The 17,269-nt window shown below is 53.6% G+C and overlaps 1 protein-coding gene across 1 annotated transcript; it reads right to left on the bottom strand.

Annotated features, from left to right (window-relative positions):
* Positions 1–7,893: 7,893 nt before the first annotated feature.
* On the bottom strand, positions 7,894–16,484 carry RPN1 (ribophorin I). The gene is made up of 10 exons (XM_029996087.2): positions 16,224–16,484; positions 15,163–15,227; positions 13,294–13,600; positions 12,594–12,803; positions 11,440–11,632; positions 11,010–11,109; positions 10,601–10,739; positions 10,281–10,400; positions 9,551–9,796; positions 7,894–8,496 (listed from the first exon to the last, which is right to left on the bottom strand). Exons 1-10 carry the CDS (start codon positions 16,446–16,448, stop codon positions 8,314–8,316), a joined length of 1,788 nt encoding a protein of 595 aa, XP_029851947.1. The 5' UTR covers positions 16,449–16,484; the 3' UTR covers positions 7,894–8,313.
* Between the last annotated feature and the right edge of the window lie 785 nt (positions 16,485–17,269).

Genomic DNA, 17,269 nt, shown 5'->3' with positions numbered 1-17,269 from the left:
GAACCAGCGGGGATGGGGTGAGGAGGGAGGGCAAGCAGGGTGCAAGCTGGGCTTGCTGCCCATGGGGCGTACATCCTCCTGAGTTCCTGGCTTCTGTGGGATGAGCTGGCTGCTGCTTGTGCTCTCGCCACCTGCAGAGGCAATTCTATTCCCTTTGCCAGGGTGCTCTCGGTCTGTTGGCCGGGATAAAAGAGGTTTTCGCATCCACCCACCTGCTGGAGACCCACAGCCTCGCTGAGAAGTGAGGCTAACTCATTCATTTATCTGGACGATGCTGAGTCCTTCTGCTCCTGCAGCTCTGTCCCACCAGCTCCTTTTCAAACAAGCCAGTTTTTATATATCCCAAACAGCAGCCCCTGCTATCAGGGACCAACTTCTCCAGGACAGTGAGTTCTGTTATGATGCTCGCTCTGATGCTCTGGTTCTATTACTCCTGTTTTAGCTTTAGCATCTAAGTAATTTGCCTCCCCAGTGCTGGTACTCGCTTGATCCTCCATACTTGAGCTCACTCCTTGTCCCTGCTAACACACACCATGTAGATTGGCTCTTTCAGCACCACCTCCTCTAAATCCTCCTCCTCGCCCCCCTCTGAATGCCTCCAGCTTGTATGATCTCCCCTGGTACCAAAGGTTACAATAAAAGTGTGTTGGCATAAACATCAGTCCCCTGAACAGCAGGAAAGTGTGGTCTTGGCTGCTTGGGACCCCACGGCAGCAGCAGCATGGGGTAGGGAGCAGAGGTGTGTTCCCAGTGACTGGCCACGGGTTTGTCCTAGTCCTCGCCGGCATGCAAGGAACAGAGGTAGGGGGGACAGGGATGAGTCCCCTTCCACAGCGGGGCGAGGAGGGCTATGCATCTGTTGCGCAGCCCCCGGGGCAGCCAGATGAGCCAGGTGCCTGCTGGAAAAAGACCCTTGGAGGAAAATCCACCCAGGGATTTTGGTGGCAAGTTGCCTGTGACCCTCACCCTGAGCAGCTGTCTCTGGCTGAGGACCAGCCTGCCTTGCAGGAGCAGCATCCCCCAGGGGCTAGCCCTGAGGTCCTCATTGCTATTTACTTCACCAGTCCCTTTTTCTCTTTGCATGGCAGGTTTACCAAAGAGGTGCCAAGTATCGCCTTCCCCATCCCTGCTCTGAACTGTTGCCACCGTGATGCTGCTCTGTGAGCGGTGAGCACGAAAATTTCACCCTGGAGGCTATTTGGTAAGCCAGCATTTCTGGTCTTCAGTCCAAGCCCAGCAAGCCCTGGACCGCTCCAGTTTGGACCAGCTCAAGAGTCAGAAGGCAAGAAGTGCCTGGGGCCTTTTTGCTTGTGTACCTGGCTGAGAGCAAAGACTCGTCCTAATGACAAGCACTGGGGCAGAGCCTTGCACAGACGCCTGGTAGCCTCGCGCAGCCAGGAACTGGGGAGGATGGGGAGAGAGGATCAAGTTGCGTCCCCAGCGGATGGATGTGACAGGGCTGGGTGATCAGAGGCACGATGACATGGAAGCAGCCAGCAGAGCCCGCGTGCCTGGGCCAACATCTCTCCTCTCGGTGAGGAGGGACCCAATGTGACATGCGGTGTGGCTGCTGCTTTAGCCGTGAGCTTGCTGCTTCTCTGTTGTCTACCTCTGTGCTCTTGGAGGCATTAGGAGAGGGGTCCTCTCTTTTGAGTCTCCCACGCCATGCCAAACTCAGAGGTATGGGATACTCTTGGGTTGCTGTTCGCTCAGGTCAGCTTTCCCCAGCCTGTGGCTGTAGGGTTGATGCAGCCGCATCCCTGCTGGCCAAGCGATGCTCTGCATCTCACGGCTGTGCCACGTGGGCCGCTGCCACGTGCAGCTCTCGTGTCCCCATGGAAGGAGGACGCTCCCCACCGCCTGTGGAGCCCCTGGCGTAGCAGGGGCTTCAGGCCAGGCACCACGCAGAGCCACACAGGTGGCACCTACCGGGGACATCCCCTGAAGCCGGAGCCATCAAAGCCAGGTCTCACCCACCGCGGCACGCAAGGCCCGCGCCAACCCTGTGGCTCTTCTCCAGCCGTGATGTGCACGGCCGCTGCCTTCGGGAGGAGGCGGCAGCTCAAAAGTGCAACATGGGGCCTGGCGCAAGATGGCGGCGGGGCTGGGTGGGAAGGACGGGGGTCCCGGCGGGCCCACCGCGGCCCCAGCGGGGTGGGCTGCCTCGGCCATGCCTCGAGACCCTGGGGCGGCCCCGGAGGAGCTCCCCGGGCCCGGGGGACGTTTCCTGTTTGCTGCCCGCGCTGAAGCATCGGCCCGTCAACCGCCGCCAGTCCTCCGCTTCCGGCAGGGGCTCCCGCCCGGAGCCCCCCTGCACTATCAGCTCGCCAGATGCCTTTTTCAGGATACTGTGGTAAAACTGTGCCGGGCAGGCGCTGTCATTTGGGGTTTTCTCTCGTGTCAGCCTCGAAGACAAATTGGATGAGGAGGAGCGAAAGGGGGGGAGAAGAAAAAATAATAAATTTAAACAAAAAAAAAAAAAGAAGGGAAGAAAGAAAGATGCTCGCCACCATCCCCAGCCAGGGCTGGCCCGCGTGTCAGCACGGCAATGGGTCCACCAAGCGGCAGGGCCAGCGGCGGGCCTGGGCTGGGGCAGGCTGAGGTGGCCGGCATGGCGGCGGGGCGGCCGGCATGGTGGCATGGCGTGGCCTCCGTGGGCGGTGTCGGCCTCTAGTGGCGGCGGAGGCGGTGAGGTGCCATGGTGGCACCGTGGGCCCCATAGGCCCCACCAGCACCATGCGGACCTTCTCCCATCCTTCCTGGCACTGCCGCCCACTGGGACGTGGTCCTCCTTCTGGTGCTGCTGCCTGGTGGGATGTGGTCCTCCTCTGGGACACCCTGCGCTGGCAAGGGAGCGGGAGCTGCGAGAGGGTGTATGAGATAGCCCAGACAGCCCTCAGCCAGCAGCAGCTCAGGGTGACCCCAAAACAGCTGGGTGTCCCCCCCCCGGGCCACTGGTCTGCAGCCACCAGGATGGTGCTGAGCAGCTGCTAGACTGGGCAGACTGGGAGCCAGGCAGCACTACTGGGGACGGAGGGAGGGAAATGGTGAAAGAACACGTGGGGAAGTCTGTCTGTCCATCTGCAGAGCCATGCAGGGGGTGGCTGCCGGGTCTGCCATGGGGCTGGCGTACCCAAGGTGCTGTGCCCCACTGCTGGGGATGGTCCGTGGACAGACGAAGGGGACAGACCATGGATGCTGTTTAACCTGGGAGCTCACCAAAAACCCCTGTGCTGGTACAGGGTGCGCACGTGGGTGTGCATGCAGGTGTGTGCTCCCTGAGGCTGTAACTCAGCAAGTAGCGTTAAAGCACGTCTGCTCGCATGGCATTCCGCATGTGCTCCGGCTCTGCCTCCCTGTGAAGTGGCGGGGTCAGGTCAGGAGGAGGCATTGCTAAACAAGGTGTACTTTTGGATGTGCTTCGTCGGGGCGTATGGAGACCTGGCACCCCCCCAGGGCTGACCGCAGACCTGCGGGATTTACTCTGAGTTAAGGCCGGTGATTTTATTTGGTTAGGTGAAAAAAAATTAATTAAAAAAAAGTGGCTGGTCTCTGTGGAGCAGAGGGGAGGTGTCAGCACAGGGAGGTGAGAGAGGGTCAATGGTGCAGAAATAGTACTGGGCTATCCCCACCCACAGAGGATGGATGGGGGCTGGCTAGGGCTGGAGGGTGTGGGTGGGAGTTACAATGCACCTGACTATAAAACCCAATTTTCTCTCCAGCCCCTGAGTTCGAGCATCCACTGGAGGATGTGTTGGATCTCCTGGCTGGGTCTTCAATTCTGCAGTTTCCCTTGCAGGACTGTAAGTGAGAAGCCAAAGAGGGAGAAGTTGTTCTCTGGCTGCCGGGAACCCCCAGGAGAAGCTTTGGGTGTGGGTAGCACCCTGGTAAGAAGGGGAGCTGTGGGGTGTGGGGAGGCAGGGGTGAGCACCGGGAAGGCAGGGGTGAGCTGTGTGCCACCCCGTACAAGTCAGGTGGCTGCGCTGAGCTGGGGACCTGAAATCATGGCTGCTCGCTTTTGCCGGCAAATCTTGCATTTGTGTGGTTTCCTTTTCCTTTATATACTTTTTTTTCCTTCTCTCTTCATTTTGTTCCCTGTGCTTTGGAGGCAAATTTCAGCCCTTCCAACCTTGTGGTTCCAAACTCTGCACAGGAGCAAAACTAATCACGGAGTCCCAGCAGGGCTCAGCTTTAATTACCCATGAGATGTTAATCTGCTGGAGGGTCTCAAGTGCTCCTTTATCCGAGCCTTCCTTTTCCTTCTGCTGCTCAGCAATTCCCCTGGCAGACGCCTCCCAACTCCTCTGAGCCTCCCCAGGCTATGTTTTCTGAACAAGATCACAAGTGAACTTCCTAGCCCAGAAAAGCTTCTGTGCAGAGCAGCAGAGACAAAGCCCAGTCCTTTTGCAGCTCTCAGCTCTCTGTGAGAGGGGTTTCAGAGGCAGCAGGAGGATGGAGGTTGTCCTCTCCATCAGCTTGGGATTCCCCCCTGCCCGCCGGTCTCAGGTTGGATGGCCATGAGAATAGTTAAAGGGAAGAGGAGCCCTCGTGCCTGGATTCCCTGGTGGCAGTGCCTACATTCCTGCTCAATGTTGTCTGTGATGCTTTGGGAACCTGCTGGCTCCGGTTCCTCACGCTTGATGAGCTGCCAAGCCTGGAAGAAGTAAGGGATATCCTTGGAAAGCAGCAGCTGGAGTTCAGGGAGATCCCAAAGCCAGCCAAAAATGGTGCCAGCAATGTCAGTCCTGGCCAAGGACCTGTTGGATTGGCCCCGGTGGCAGAGGCCAGCATGGTGACACTGGCTGAAGGGTACAGCGACTGTAGGAGCAAAGCAACCACAGCCTGACCCACGTGGAGGAGAGACTGAGCTCCCTGACCGCTCTGCTGATGGGGACTCTTTCAGGCTGCCCTGCAGTAGCTCCTACCTAGGAAGTCTGTCCTCAGTAGGCACCTTGGGACACATATCTGGCAAGGGGCTGCTTCTCTGCTTGTCACTGGGGTCTGAGCAGGGAGATCATTTTGAAACCTCCTTGGATTCATTTACAGTTTGTAAAACCCAACCACAAGAAATTTTGAAGTCAGATCCCCTCAAGCCCTCAGAGCTGAGGCAGAAGATGGCAGGAGATCAACAGCTGACGGCCTTTCTGACACAATGGCCCTCCCCATTTTTCTCCCACCCCATGGATTGGAGGCTGCTCCCTTTAAATTTGGCAGAGACAAACAGCTGCAGCCCTAATTGATCCATTTGCTGCCATCAGGTGCTGTTGCTCTGGTTTTCCCCCAGCTCCTGCAGATCCTGAGCTCCTGGTAGGTGCTGTGGTTTTTCCTCCTCCTTTTCTAGTTTATTCTCAGGAGTAAATTTGCAGGAATCCAGAAATTGCTCTGGTTTCTAGGTCGCTCTGCTGCTGTTTGTTGAAAGGGTTCCCTCATGTATGTGCTGCTGCAGGCTGTTGTCACAGGCTGCAGATGCCCAGCTGCCCCTTTCGGGGGGCTTGGCAGGGAGGCTGTGTGCTTTGGGGTGTGAGGTGCCTCCTCGCTGTGGATCTCCAACGGTTCTGGGGGTTGCTGGCACAGGGGAGCAGGTACAAATGTTGGGAACCACTCTGGGGGATGAAGCTCGCCCTAGGGAATGTCACAGCACGTGTGTCTCCATCCTATTTCATAACCCAGTTGAAAAGTATGTAGGAGCCAAAGCCTGCTTCCCCATGGGTCTCTTGCCTGCCCCAAGGACACGCACTAAGCCCCAGAGTAAGGACATCCCTGGGCCACTCACCCCAAATTGCCCTTTCCCTCCCTGTGCATGAGCTGGCCCTGAAGGAGCAGCACTGGGGGCAGAATGGGCTCAGGGTGTGTGGTGTGGGAGGCTGCGTCCGCCCGGGGAGGGCAGCAGAAGGGAGGTGTGCGGGAGAGGAGCAAAGCATCTGTCTTTGCAGTGGCTGTTTTATTCTCGGCCTCTGGAATTGGGGCAGCTCTCCTTGGGGACTGGAGACTTTTTTTGCTGGGGCTGCCTGTATTCATCCTGTCTATTTATAGCTGCTGTCTCTGCAGCTGTGGTTTCCATTAACAAGCAGGATCTGAAGCTGCCCAGCAGCTATGAGGGCTGAGGTGTGTGCTGATCAAGAAAAGCCCCTTTGGATAGGGAGGGAAAGACGCAGAGACACACCATGAACCCCACAGGGCTTTGTAATGGGTGCAACAAGCCCCACTGTACCCTCGGGGGTCTGGGCTGCTCACAAAGCCAGGCAAAAGTGGGATGTGGGGAAGGAAGGGTGGCACTGCCTTTCCTCTGCTGGGGGAATGGTAAGTTAAGGGTGTCTCTGGGATCATCAGTTTGATCCCTCTTGTCCTCCCCTGGACCTGCCTGTGTTGGCCCAGGTGCAACAGACAGCCCCTGTCTGGCTTTGGATGCCACTGGTACCTCCCCGAGTACTGTGCCTGTGTTTTGGCCCAATGGGTTAATGATGATTCATTTGATTTTAGCTGTTGGCCATCCCCACCCTGGTCAGGCAGGACTCGGTTTCAGGGGTCCCAACAGCATCTGTGCAGGGAGCAGAGAGGCAGGGATCTAGGCTTGCCCACCCTGCTGCAGGGTGAGGTTTGTGGGCACGGGAGGGAGCTGGCACCTGGCAGACTATCTGGTGGGCACCTGGGCTCAGGCCTGCAGCAAAAGCCTCCTGACTAACAAACCCGCTCTGGAAGCTGTGTGGCCTGGGGCAAAGGGCTTTCCTACCAACTGCGTCCTCTGTAGAGGGAGAAAGGCATCCCAGGAGAGGATAAGGACAACTTTTATCCAAGATAAGAGAGGCTAGTAAGGGGCAGAGACAGTGTGTCTGCGACAGAAACCTTTGCTACGCGGGCCTGGGACGGAGGGACAGGCGGTGCGGGTGGCCTCACAAGGGGCTGGAAAGGGTCCAGCTGCTTACGTGTGTCCAGGCACAGGGCTTGCAGGCAGCACTGGGCCACGGAGGCTATGTTTGCCCCAAGCCTCACACAGTGCCAGCGCAGGTACTGCGGCACACCTCCGCTCTGCAGCACAGCTGCTTTTGGCACTAGCATCCTCAGGGGTGGCTCAGATCGCTCTGTGGTGTAGCCATGTTCTTGCCCAGTTTAAGCAGCCTCCAGCCCTTCTGCTGAGAGCACTTCCCACAGGTGGCTGCTGATGCCCAGTGGAAAGGGCTGCACACCACTTAACCACCCCTGCCCTGCAGAAACAGCCACCCACAGGCAGCTGCCTCCACCTGCGGCTCAGGGCAGGGCATTAGCAAGAAAGAAGTCAGAGGGCCACAGCCCATTCTGTTCTTTTCTGGTTCTTTCTGTATTAGGATCTCAAACCACTTTGCTGAACAACTAAGCCATGCAAATGCAGTAGGGAAGACCTTTATTGCTGTCCCTGCAGCCAACTCTGGGGTGTTTAGCGGTGCACTGAAGCAGAGAGGCACAGAGAAAAAACAAAAGTCTTATGAAACTGAAATTAGCAGGGAATTGCATGCACACCCCAGGGTATCCAGGAATGAGCAAGGGCCTACTTGGGCAGCACAAGGGATGCAGGGACTGTTGTCACAGGCAGCAGGAAAGCACGCATCACGCAGTGAGAGGTTAGCAAGAGGGGTTATGTTGTGTGGTTTTTTTCCCCCATAAGGGTGTAGGTATATGCACATCCCTAGGGAACAAGGGCTTGGCTTTCCCCCCTGCCTGGGTCAGGGCCTTAGGAGTGGCAGAGCTCTGCCTTCAAGGCACACAGCTGACAGGAGACAGGAGTGGTCAGGGCTGAACTCTGCTCCCCAGGGAACTACAGTGCCTGGCCATGGACAGGGTAGGGCCACCCAGCCCCTCCACACCAGCACCTCTGCCTCCCCCATGCCGGCACAACACATAAAGACTAGGCAGTGGTGGTTTTATTTCAAAGTAGAACAAAGGTGTCTTTTATTCTTTCTGGAGATGCAACATTCGGATTTGCCATGAGCGTGTCTGTGCTCACACTGGCTGTTTGAGTGCGTTTAGTCAGGGCACATCTATACAGGGAAAACTGAAAGTGGCAGACTGTTTTATAACCTGGCTGAGTCTCACCTCTGGTAAAGAAACCCTGTTACCCAGCCAAACAGCATGATGTCATGGTCCCTTGCACAGCACACGTTGCTGAGCAGACAAGCTCTATAGAAAAATCTAAAAAAAAAAAAAAATGTACTTTCAGACATTTCACATCAACTTTTCCCCTAATTTTGCTGGGAAGGAGTTTTGGCTCAAAGTGTATCCACTCCCAGGCTTCTCATCTCCCTTCATAACTCTCCCCTTCACGTGGTCACTGAACCAGAGTTACAGTGCATCGAGGATGTTGTCGATTTTAGTGACCAGGTCCTGGCGCTTGTTGGAATGCATCTTCTCATTCTCAATGTATGTGTCCTTCTTGAGCTTGCCAGCTACCAGCCGCTCAGCCTCAACCGAGGACTTCAGAACGAGCTCCTTGACTTGGCCGTCAAGCTTCTGAATCTCACTTACCTTACAGGGTGAGAAAGAAAGGGAATATTAGAGAAGACAAAAAACATCCCTACAGTGAAGATGGAATAGCAGAGATGGTAAAGCTGGAGCAAAAGATGAAGTCAGTGCTAAGTGGAAACATCTCCAATCCCTGAATATTGCCTCCTGAGCCATCACCTCTCTCTGGCATCACATTATGAGGAATATCTCATGAATGGATAATTAAGCAGTGCAGATAAAGGGGCTCCAAGGACCCAGGAGCCATACTGGCAGGAGACAGGTGCAATGACTGTTAAAGAGTGTTTAATGACAGATTTTTAAAGGCTTCAAGCTAAATCACAACTATGACAGCTGGAAGCTGCGTCCCTACAGTTAATGGTGTGTGAGAAGCAAGTCTGCAATGACAGAACTACTCTTTGAGTCAGTAACAGATTAAGCAAGGTGGCTGTTGGTTGAATGGACCTTAGAGACTAAAGTGTCCCTCACTTGGGGTTAAGTGGCTGTTCCAGGTAAGTGTTGAAATGTAGTGGAGGAAGAAACGGAGAGTGGGCACGTACTCACTGTGCCATGGCTTTCAACATGGTACAGCAAAATACCCCGAGGAGCATCATGTTACCAAAATTCTGTCAGCACCAAATTCACATGTGCAAGAAAATAAGAGATGAGGGAGAAGATTTTGGTTTGGCTGGTGTCAGTAGTAAAGTCAGAACTGATAATGTGTTGATAGTTTCCATTTTTGCCTAAGTGTTCCTCCATGAGCTCAAGGAGATGCACCAGGATTGTGTTACAAAAGCATTAATCTATACTCATGCAGCTGGTTCAAGGGCTGTTTTAGAAACAGCACAAGCAGCTGTTTACCAGCAGCACTAACAGGGCTGCATAACCAAGATTACTGCAAAAACAACAAACTGATCTTCACACCCCCTGGCAGGGATCAAGCCATTTTCGGGGGGTGGGGGGAATATCCAGGCTGCAGAAACTAAACCCCCCAAATTAAAACACACCTAGAATACTTGATAGAGCCAAGAATGGGAGAGCTTAAAAAAAAAAAAAAAAAAAAATTAGAATTTCTTACTTTATCACATAAGTCAGAACCTTCTGTCTTCAGTTTAGACTGCAGAGAGGCTATTTCATTTGTCAGGGCCTTGTGCTCTGTCTCCAAAGACTTTTTGCCACTGTTCAGGGTGGAGATGTCCCGTGACTGCTTGTATTTATTCACTGCTTCATCAAAGTGACGGTACAGCCCAAGTCTCTTATTCACCAGAGTAAGCACTTGCTCTGTGATGCAGGCAACCTTCATCCTAGCCTCAGCAGCTGGATCCTGCAAGAGGACAGAAGGGAAGATCAAAGCAGTCATATCTTTGATTTGCATCAAGCCATACTTGCAATCTGCCACAGGACTGTTACAGAAGCAGCTCCCTTTGCAATTAAGTCAACTGACAGCAATTAGGTGAATGGTAGAAGTACTGACTAGGGCAAGCACCTTTCAGCACTCAATCTAGCCCAACAAATACCTTAACAAAAAGTAAGCAAAAACATTGCAGAAGGAGAATTGTGGACATCCCTGCTTCTCAGGGGGATTCCTTTTTATCCAGAAGGTAAAACTCTGGTTAGCCTTAGCATACCAATTCAAACCCTGCAGGAGTATTAATGCTCAGGTAGCATAAAAACAGGACACCATTTAAGCATCTAGTAAAATATCCAATCGGCAGGAACATTCAGCGAGAATTACTGGTATGAAAAATCTCCAACCATCAGCTGAGTAAGCCACTAATGCTCCCACAGGGCTCTTCATCATACAGCACCTTAGTGATGGAGAAATCCAGCCTCACATAGACTATCACAGTGAAGAACAAGATGTAAAATGCTCCAACCACCAACAGAGGCTCCTGCAGCATCAAGATTTTGTTGAAGGTATAATGAACCTAGAAGAGAAGTTTGAAACACTGAGCAGTGACCGATATTACTGTGGGGGAGAACTCCTCTCCTCAGGCAGCAGCGGAACTGGCCATGCAGTCCAGCAAGTATTTATTTCTGGAACCCAGTATGGGTGTTTTGACCATGCTGCTGAATTCAGAGATGGCACAACTGCTTAAGACAAACCACATCCAGAGGCCACACTCACCACAATGTCTTGGATGTGCTGCTCCACCAGGTTGCTCTTGTGTGCCACAATAACTGGACGTCCAAAAGTGTCTAGATATGTGTAGTGAAGCTCGTCTGAAGCACGATTGATTTCATAGGGGCTGTCCACATGGATATTCCTGTGGATAAAACCAGACAGTCCCATATGACTCTACAGTGTTTGAGATGATGTAACCTAGGACTTGGCTGGCCAACTGTGGCCTCTAGCCACAAGGCCAATTATGCAGTTTAAACAACATTCTAAAAGAAAGCAAAGCTGTGTTCCAAGGTCTCCTCCACATGCACCGTCATGGTTTTGTTTCACTGTCCCCAGGCCATTAGAGTAGGCTGGAGAATTGCCACCAACACAGCACTGTCTGCAGTAACAAGCCAGGAATAATGACACTTACTTGGCACCTTCCGGCAGGACGATCTTGACAGTCAGAGAATCCGTAACTTGCTCATCAAACACGTGGTCGACAAATCTCATTTTCAGGGCATACTGATCACCTAAGAGAGTGCAGACCAGAGGGTGGCTACAATTCCTCAAAGAACAAGGGGCAACCTTGAAGCTCAGCTCCTAACAGAAGCAAGAGCAGAATTCGGATGGATACATTGTGCACCAGGGGGCACTAGCTCACTCAAGTATATTTTAACCAGATGTCTACAAAAAAACTGAAGGAAGCACAGAAAAGAAGGTGGATTTGCATATTCTAGAAATAATAGCCAGCAACTCTTGTTGCTAAGGTGCAGTGTACTGCAGCTTTGAATTCTTTACTGTATAGCAACCACCTTTAAACACAGAGAAGGTTTCTTATTCCCTTCGCCTGTGCCACCCACCGAGATTGTAGAGGTATTCGTAGCTTGGCAGGTTATAGCCGATGATGTAATGGGTTTTCCATCCCCCAAAAAGTGGGAAGCGGGGACGGATCTCCATCTCCACAGAGTCATCCAGAACAAGGAGGTGGCTGGTGGAGATGTTTCCGATTTCATCACGGTAATAGACATCCTGAGCAGCAGCTGGGAGAATGGTCTGTATGAAGGGAAGCAACAGTCAGTACATTGGCTAGGAGTTATTTCCAGTGAAATTGGCAAAACCAATAATGGCTGTTAAGCATCGAGAAACTGTGCTCCCACGTGAGAGATGACAAAATGGCCATTCAGTTGCACTGAGTGGTAAAATTGTGCTATTATAAGCAATCAGCCACAGAAGTGGCTGCCAGCACTGAAATCACTTGGCCTCTAAATGAATGTGCATTCTCCAGCCCAGTTTCAAATATCCCAGACAGCAAGGGATCTCATCATGCCCACCAGGACAGCAATTCCCTTTTCACTCCAGCCCGCTGCCCTAGCTCACTGAGCTTGCTGGCTTTACGCTCAGCAAAATGAGATTTCTGTTTGGCTGCACCACCTTAGAGAATTACAACAATCAATCCTGGAGGCTTCAAGCAGTGAGAAAGGTTTTGGTTCAGATGAAAACACATAATACTTTTCACATCTGGCTAGCAGACCAGCTTTAACTCCTGTTGAGTGCTTTGTGAACAAGGAATGAATGGATGAGTTTCCAATTAATACTGTTCAACTTGATGAGGATATGACAGAGAAGGCAACCCTGAAAATAAGAGGGTGGGGACAGAATGAACGGCCCTTGCGCAGTGGAAAATGGAAAGCAGAGCTGTCAGCATAGTGATTAAGGGCTTTAGAGGGTCCCCAAGACTGGAGGGGTGGGAGCATGGAGAAACACTACATGCCCTGGTATATGCAGTTTGTTTGGCCAACAGATGCAATAAAGCATATAACCTCCTAATTCTACCTCCAAAAGCTATTCCTATCTAGCATGAGCCTTCTCTGAAAATAGATCAGAGCTTTAACATTCCCTCAGGTATGCTTACCAAAAAAAAGGACAACTGTATTTTTTTCCCCACTCTGGGGATGTAAAAAAGCAGGGAGCCACAGTAAAAAAAAAAAAAAAAAAAATTATGCAAAATGTCAACCTTAAAAGACTTGACAGAAGAGATCCCACTGTCTGGCTGTCTCTGGTAGTCATATCTGGAAAAAGGCCCTTTCAGCACTGCTCCTGTGTGCTTTAAATCAACCGTCTCTTCAACTGCAATGTTCCCCCAGTGAGACACCTCGATGACTCGGGTCATACTGGTGATGGTCAGGAATGGACTGTTATTTTCATAGTGTACCTTCAGAGTGTCCTAAAAAGGAAAAAAGATAAACTATTAGACCTGAAGTAAGGAACAACCTCCCCTCACAATTATGTGTCTCTATGTCCCACAGAGAAACCTCCCTGACAGACTCTGCAGAGAGGTGAAGCTGACTGCACAGGCACACAGGGCACTGGCTACCTGGGGTGTACTCATAGGTGACACCCTGCACATCTGGCTGAGTTATAATGGTGAGGGGGCTAGAGATGCAGTTTTCCCCAGTGCAAATACACGCCTGCCAGAACCAACAAAAACTGGCTTGGTTTGCCCTGTGGACACCAAGCAGCAGTCAGCAATCACGTCTGTATTAGGAGCACCTTGTTGGAGCACACATTCCTAGCCTGCACACAGGTTAACTCAGGCTTGACCGGCAATTCTTACACAAAAGCCTCCACTTCCCACTCTCCAGCCTCCGAGATGCAGGTGACATGTTTTCAAGATGCTCTCTGCACAGCCACAACCTCTTTGCACAGACATTTACCTGGCTGTATGGAGGAATGTCCTTGAAGGGGCCATATTCAATCATGTCTTCAGTGCGGGAAGGGTTGCCCAGCTTGGTATAACTCTCCACGTTCCTAGAGGCCAGTTTTACCCGGGTTGTTTGGGTCTTGGTGAAGTATGGCGAGTAGAAATAGTGATTTCCTTCAAAGACCACAAACTGCTTCTCGCTTTGGGTGATGTGGGTGGGGTAAGGCTGCAGGACATGCGTGAAAACCATTTCAACAGATACACGGACCTTGGCTCCTGGTGCCAAAGGAGACGGCAGCTTCACAGAGAAGAATTTTCCACTGGAAGGGAGAAGAACAGGTAAGTCATGTGAGATATCCCCTGAGAGAGCAATCAGATCCAATTCCCGCAACATTCCCTGTGGATGGGAGCCCATATATCACATATATCGTGTGTGATTGGGGCCAGTATTTTATTTGCTCCTCCACGATGTACAGACGTCCCAGAGGGTGTGCTTACTCTGGACTGTGGAAGCAGGACAGAAGGCAGCACAGGGTGAACTGTGTCCAGGCACAATTACAGTCTTTGCTTCACAAAAACACCTGGCTCCCATTTTGGAAGGGGAATGGTGACACGCTCCCCTCCCCTCCCTAGTTCTGCATTTATAAAACATGCTTCAGCAGGGGTTTTTCCATTCTTCTCCAGATGACAAGAATGATCTGAATAAGAGGAAGCATGTGCAAATGCCCACAAAACAAATCACAAACACTTTAAGCACCTGTTCCCACAAAGTCTGTTCATTCTCAGCTTTTTGCCCACAGGATGTGAAACTAAGGAACGGCCACAAAATGAGCACAGTTTTGGACTGAGGTTCTACAGAAAGGATTGGGATTTCACCAAACCTGTAAGGATGCACCAGATGGACCGAGGTCATGACAGAAGTGAATGGACTTCAAGTCATGCCTGGTGGCCCAACATCACATGAGGCCTCCAGATATGTCAGAAACCATGGTCTACCTTGGCAACTTAACTCCACAGCTACTGTCCTCTTGAAACCCAGCAGCACCGTGCTCCTGACCCACTTTACAAGCACCCTTTATTTCGCAGCTATCATGGCTCAGAAAGCACCTGCCTGCTCAGTCTTGCTGTGTATGCACAACATCCCAAGCTTGGCAGCGCAGAGCCTCACGCAAAAGACAGCATCGTCTCTCCCTGCAGCAGGCAACAGCCCATGCTGGGCCACAGTATCCACGCACTGTGGTACTCCCCACATCACAGATTAAGAGCGGTGCTCTGGGTACACAGCCAAAGAGCACTTACAATCTTTCTGTAATCACAACTGCCCATCATTTGAGAGCTCAAAATGGAGCAATGGGTAAGAGCACAAACATAGCTATAATACTTCTCTTACCTGAAGTCCCTTAATAAAGTAACAGGACATTACTTAAGGCACTGAGTACAAGAGACTAAGCACAGCTGAACCCCCCGTGAAGGCAGCTGAGTTGTATTTAACAGAGATTCTCCCCCTTATAGGGCTCTCCTCTCACTGGCAGCCATGGGTGGGTGTGAGAAGCAGGTATGTGCAGCTTGTGCTGGGCTCAGTGCAGAGATCTAAAACCACATGTGCTATCCCCCAAGGAAAGAGTATCTGAGGGAGGGGAGTGACTTCTAATGGGGCCTCTTGGGCTGCAGGAATTGGGTTTGGCTGCTTGTGTGAACTGTGCTTCCTGGCTTTGTAGCACCTCAGGATGCAGCCTGACTACAGAGTGGATCTTTTCAGGAACAAAAGACTCTAGGATCTATAGGTATGTGGGACTGGGGTAGTACTTCTGCTCCACTGTAAGGACGATGCTAGAACCCCCATGCACACCTCTAGGTACTGATCTTAGAGGGTGACACTCACCTTTTGCCCTTAACTTTAGTCTCTCTCACTTCCAAGATGTTCTCCTCCTCTTCCTCACCCTTCACCTGTTCCAAAACAAGAGACTGATCAGTATGCTGCTGTGTAGAAGATTTAACGTGTCCAGGGCAAACTCCATACAGTCCCTATCCACTTTGTAGGGGGATGGCCCTGGAAAATGCAAGCCGATAGATAACTACTTCATTTAACAACAACAACAAAAAAAAAAAAAAAGAAGCCCCCTTTTATAATGTTTTTCATTAACACAAATTGCAGTGTGGTCAGTGTGCAAGAACAGATAACTGGAGACTTCTGGTAACTCTCTCAAGTTCACCTCAGCCCGGTTCCCAAGCCAGCACAGTCACTGTAACTTGTGCAAATAAGAATCTCGGTCAACTGCTTCTGTGATTTCTCTTGTATGTTTTCTACAGTGGCAGGGGAGCGAGCAGGCCACGGGAATGCGACCGGGTGAGCCAGCACGCAACGAGATGAGTGCAAATACTTCTGGGATTAGAAGAACCCTCTTGCACGTACGTCCCGGGGGATAAGAGGCTGGACCCCGTCCCGGGGCCTGCGCTAGCTGGGGATGCAAGCACTGCTCCAGCCGAGGGGCTGCGGCTGCTCACGTTACAGCAGTAACGACGCTAATTAGCAGCCGTCTCGCCTCCCTCATCGCTTCCCAGACCTTACGCGGCCACAGCCGTTCACACCCCCGCTTTGTTCCGTATAACGAGAGAAACCCTTAGCTTCGTTGTTTACAAGGTAGCTGGAGGGGCAGGACGGCCAGCGCCCGGCGGCACCCGGGTCACCGGCCAGCGCTGGCCGGGCGCCGGGCGAGGAAGCCTCTCCCCGACCGCCACGCCGGCTGCCGGCGGAGCCCATGCGGACGGCAACGGCCGGCAGCGCCCGCGGGGCGGCGGGAGCCGGGAGCGCGGCGCTGTGCCTACGTGTCCCTGCGGGCGGCGGGGCCCGGGCAGCGCCCGAGGCCGTGCCGCGGCCCCCCCCCCCCCCCCCCCCGAGGACCGGGGCGCCGTCCCCCGCTGCCCCTCGCGGCCCGCGCTCACCTGCACGCCCAGGTAGGCCAGGCGGGGCTCCAGGCCGGGCTCCAGCGCCAGCAGGAAGGCGGAGGCGGCCGTGCCGCCCGCCGCATTGGCGAGGCTGAGCTCGGCCGAGACCTTGGCCAGGTGGGTGCTGAGGTCCACGGAGCGCCGCGCTTCCTCCAGCAGCAGGTCGGCGGCGGCCCCGGCGGCCGCCAGGCAGAGGAGCAGGCGGCACAGCAACCCCGCCATGGCCGACACGCCGCACGGGGAGGGCACAAGATGGCGGCGCCCGCGCTGTACGGGGTGGGCACAAGATGGCGGCGCCCAGCGGGGGAGGAGGCTCACAATGGCGGCGCCCAGCGGCGCTGAGGTCCCCCCCGAGCCCCCCCCCCCGTGGGGTAGGGCGGCCGTGCGAGTGCCTGAGGAGAAAGGCCGGGCTGGAGGCGCGGCTGCGGCGGGGCGGGTCCCTCCGCAGCCCCGGTGCCGGCTCCGGCCTCCCGCAGCCCCGGGCGGCCGCCCCTTTTCCCCGGTGCTTTCCGGCGCCCAGGGCCGGCCGGCGAGCTCGGGCGTTCCCGCGGGGCGGCTGGGCCCGCGCCCCCGCTGAGCTCCCAGGCCTGGCCAGGCCTCGGGGCCGGCCAAGCGCCAGAGCAGCGGCAGCCGCTTGCTCGGCCCTGCTGTGGAAAACCACTGCGGGGCCTGAAAAGGAGCAAAAAGCGATTATAACAAATAATCCGGGACGCTCAGGGCATCCACGTGCTTTTCAGTCTCCTCTCCAGCCACCGCACAAAGGAGCTCTGTTTTTGCCTCTCTTTGAGCAAAAGCCGGCTCTTGCCTGACAGCGGCGGCTTCGAGTGGCCAAAATCGTAAAACCTGGTGGTAGCGTCTGGCGTGGGATGGCACGGGAGAAGGGCAGTCAGCGTGGGTGGCGCTGGGATTTAGCACGGGGCATTGCACAGAGATGGGAGTTCGATGCTTTTGATTACGCTTCTGAATGAATGAGCCACAAATTGGGACAGTTTGTCTTGCTGGCCTGGCACATGGATCGCTGTTGCTCTGGAAGGTGAGGTTTT

Source organism: Aquila chrysaetos, chromosome 20, assembly GCF_900496995.4.
Source record: "Aquila chrysaetos chrysaetos chromosome 20, bAquChr1.4, whole genome shotgun sequence".
In the NCBI taxonomy this organism is placed as follows: Eukaryota; Metazoa; Chordata; class Aves; order Accipitriformes; family Accipitridae; genus Aquila; species Aquila chrysaetos.
This window is presented reverse-complemented; position numbering and strand designations above follow the sequence as displayed.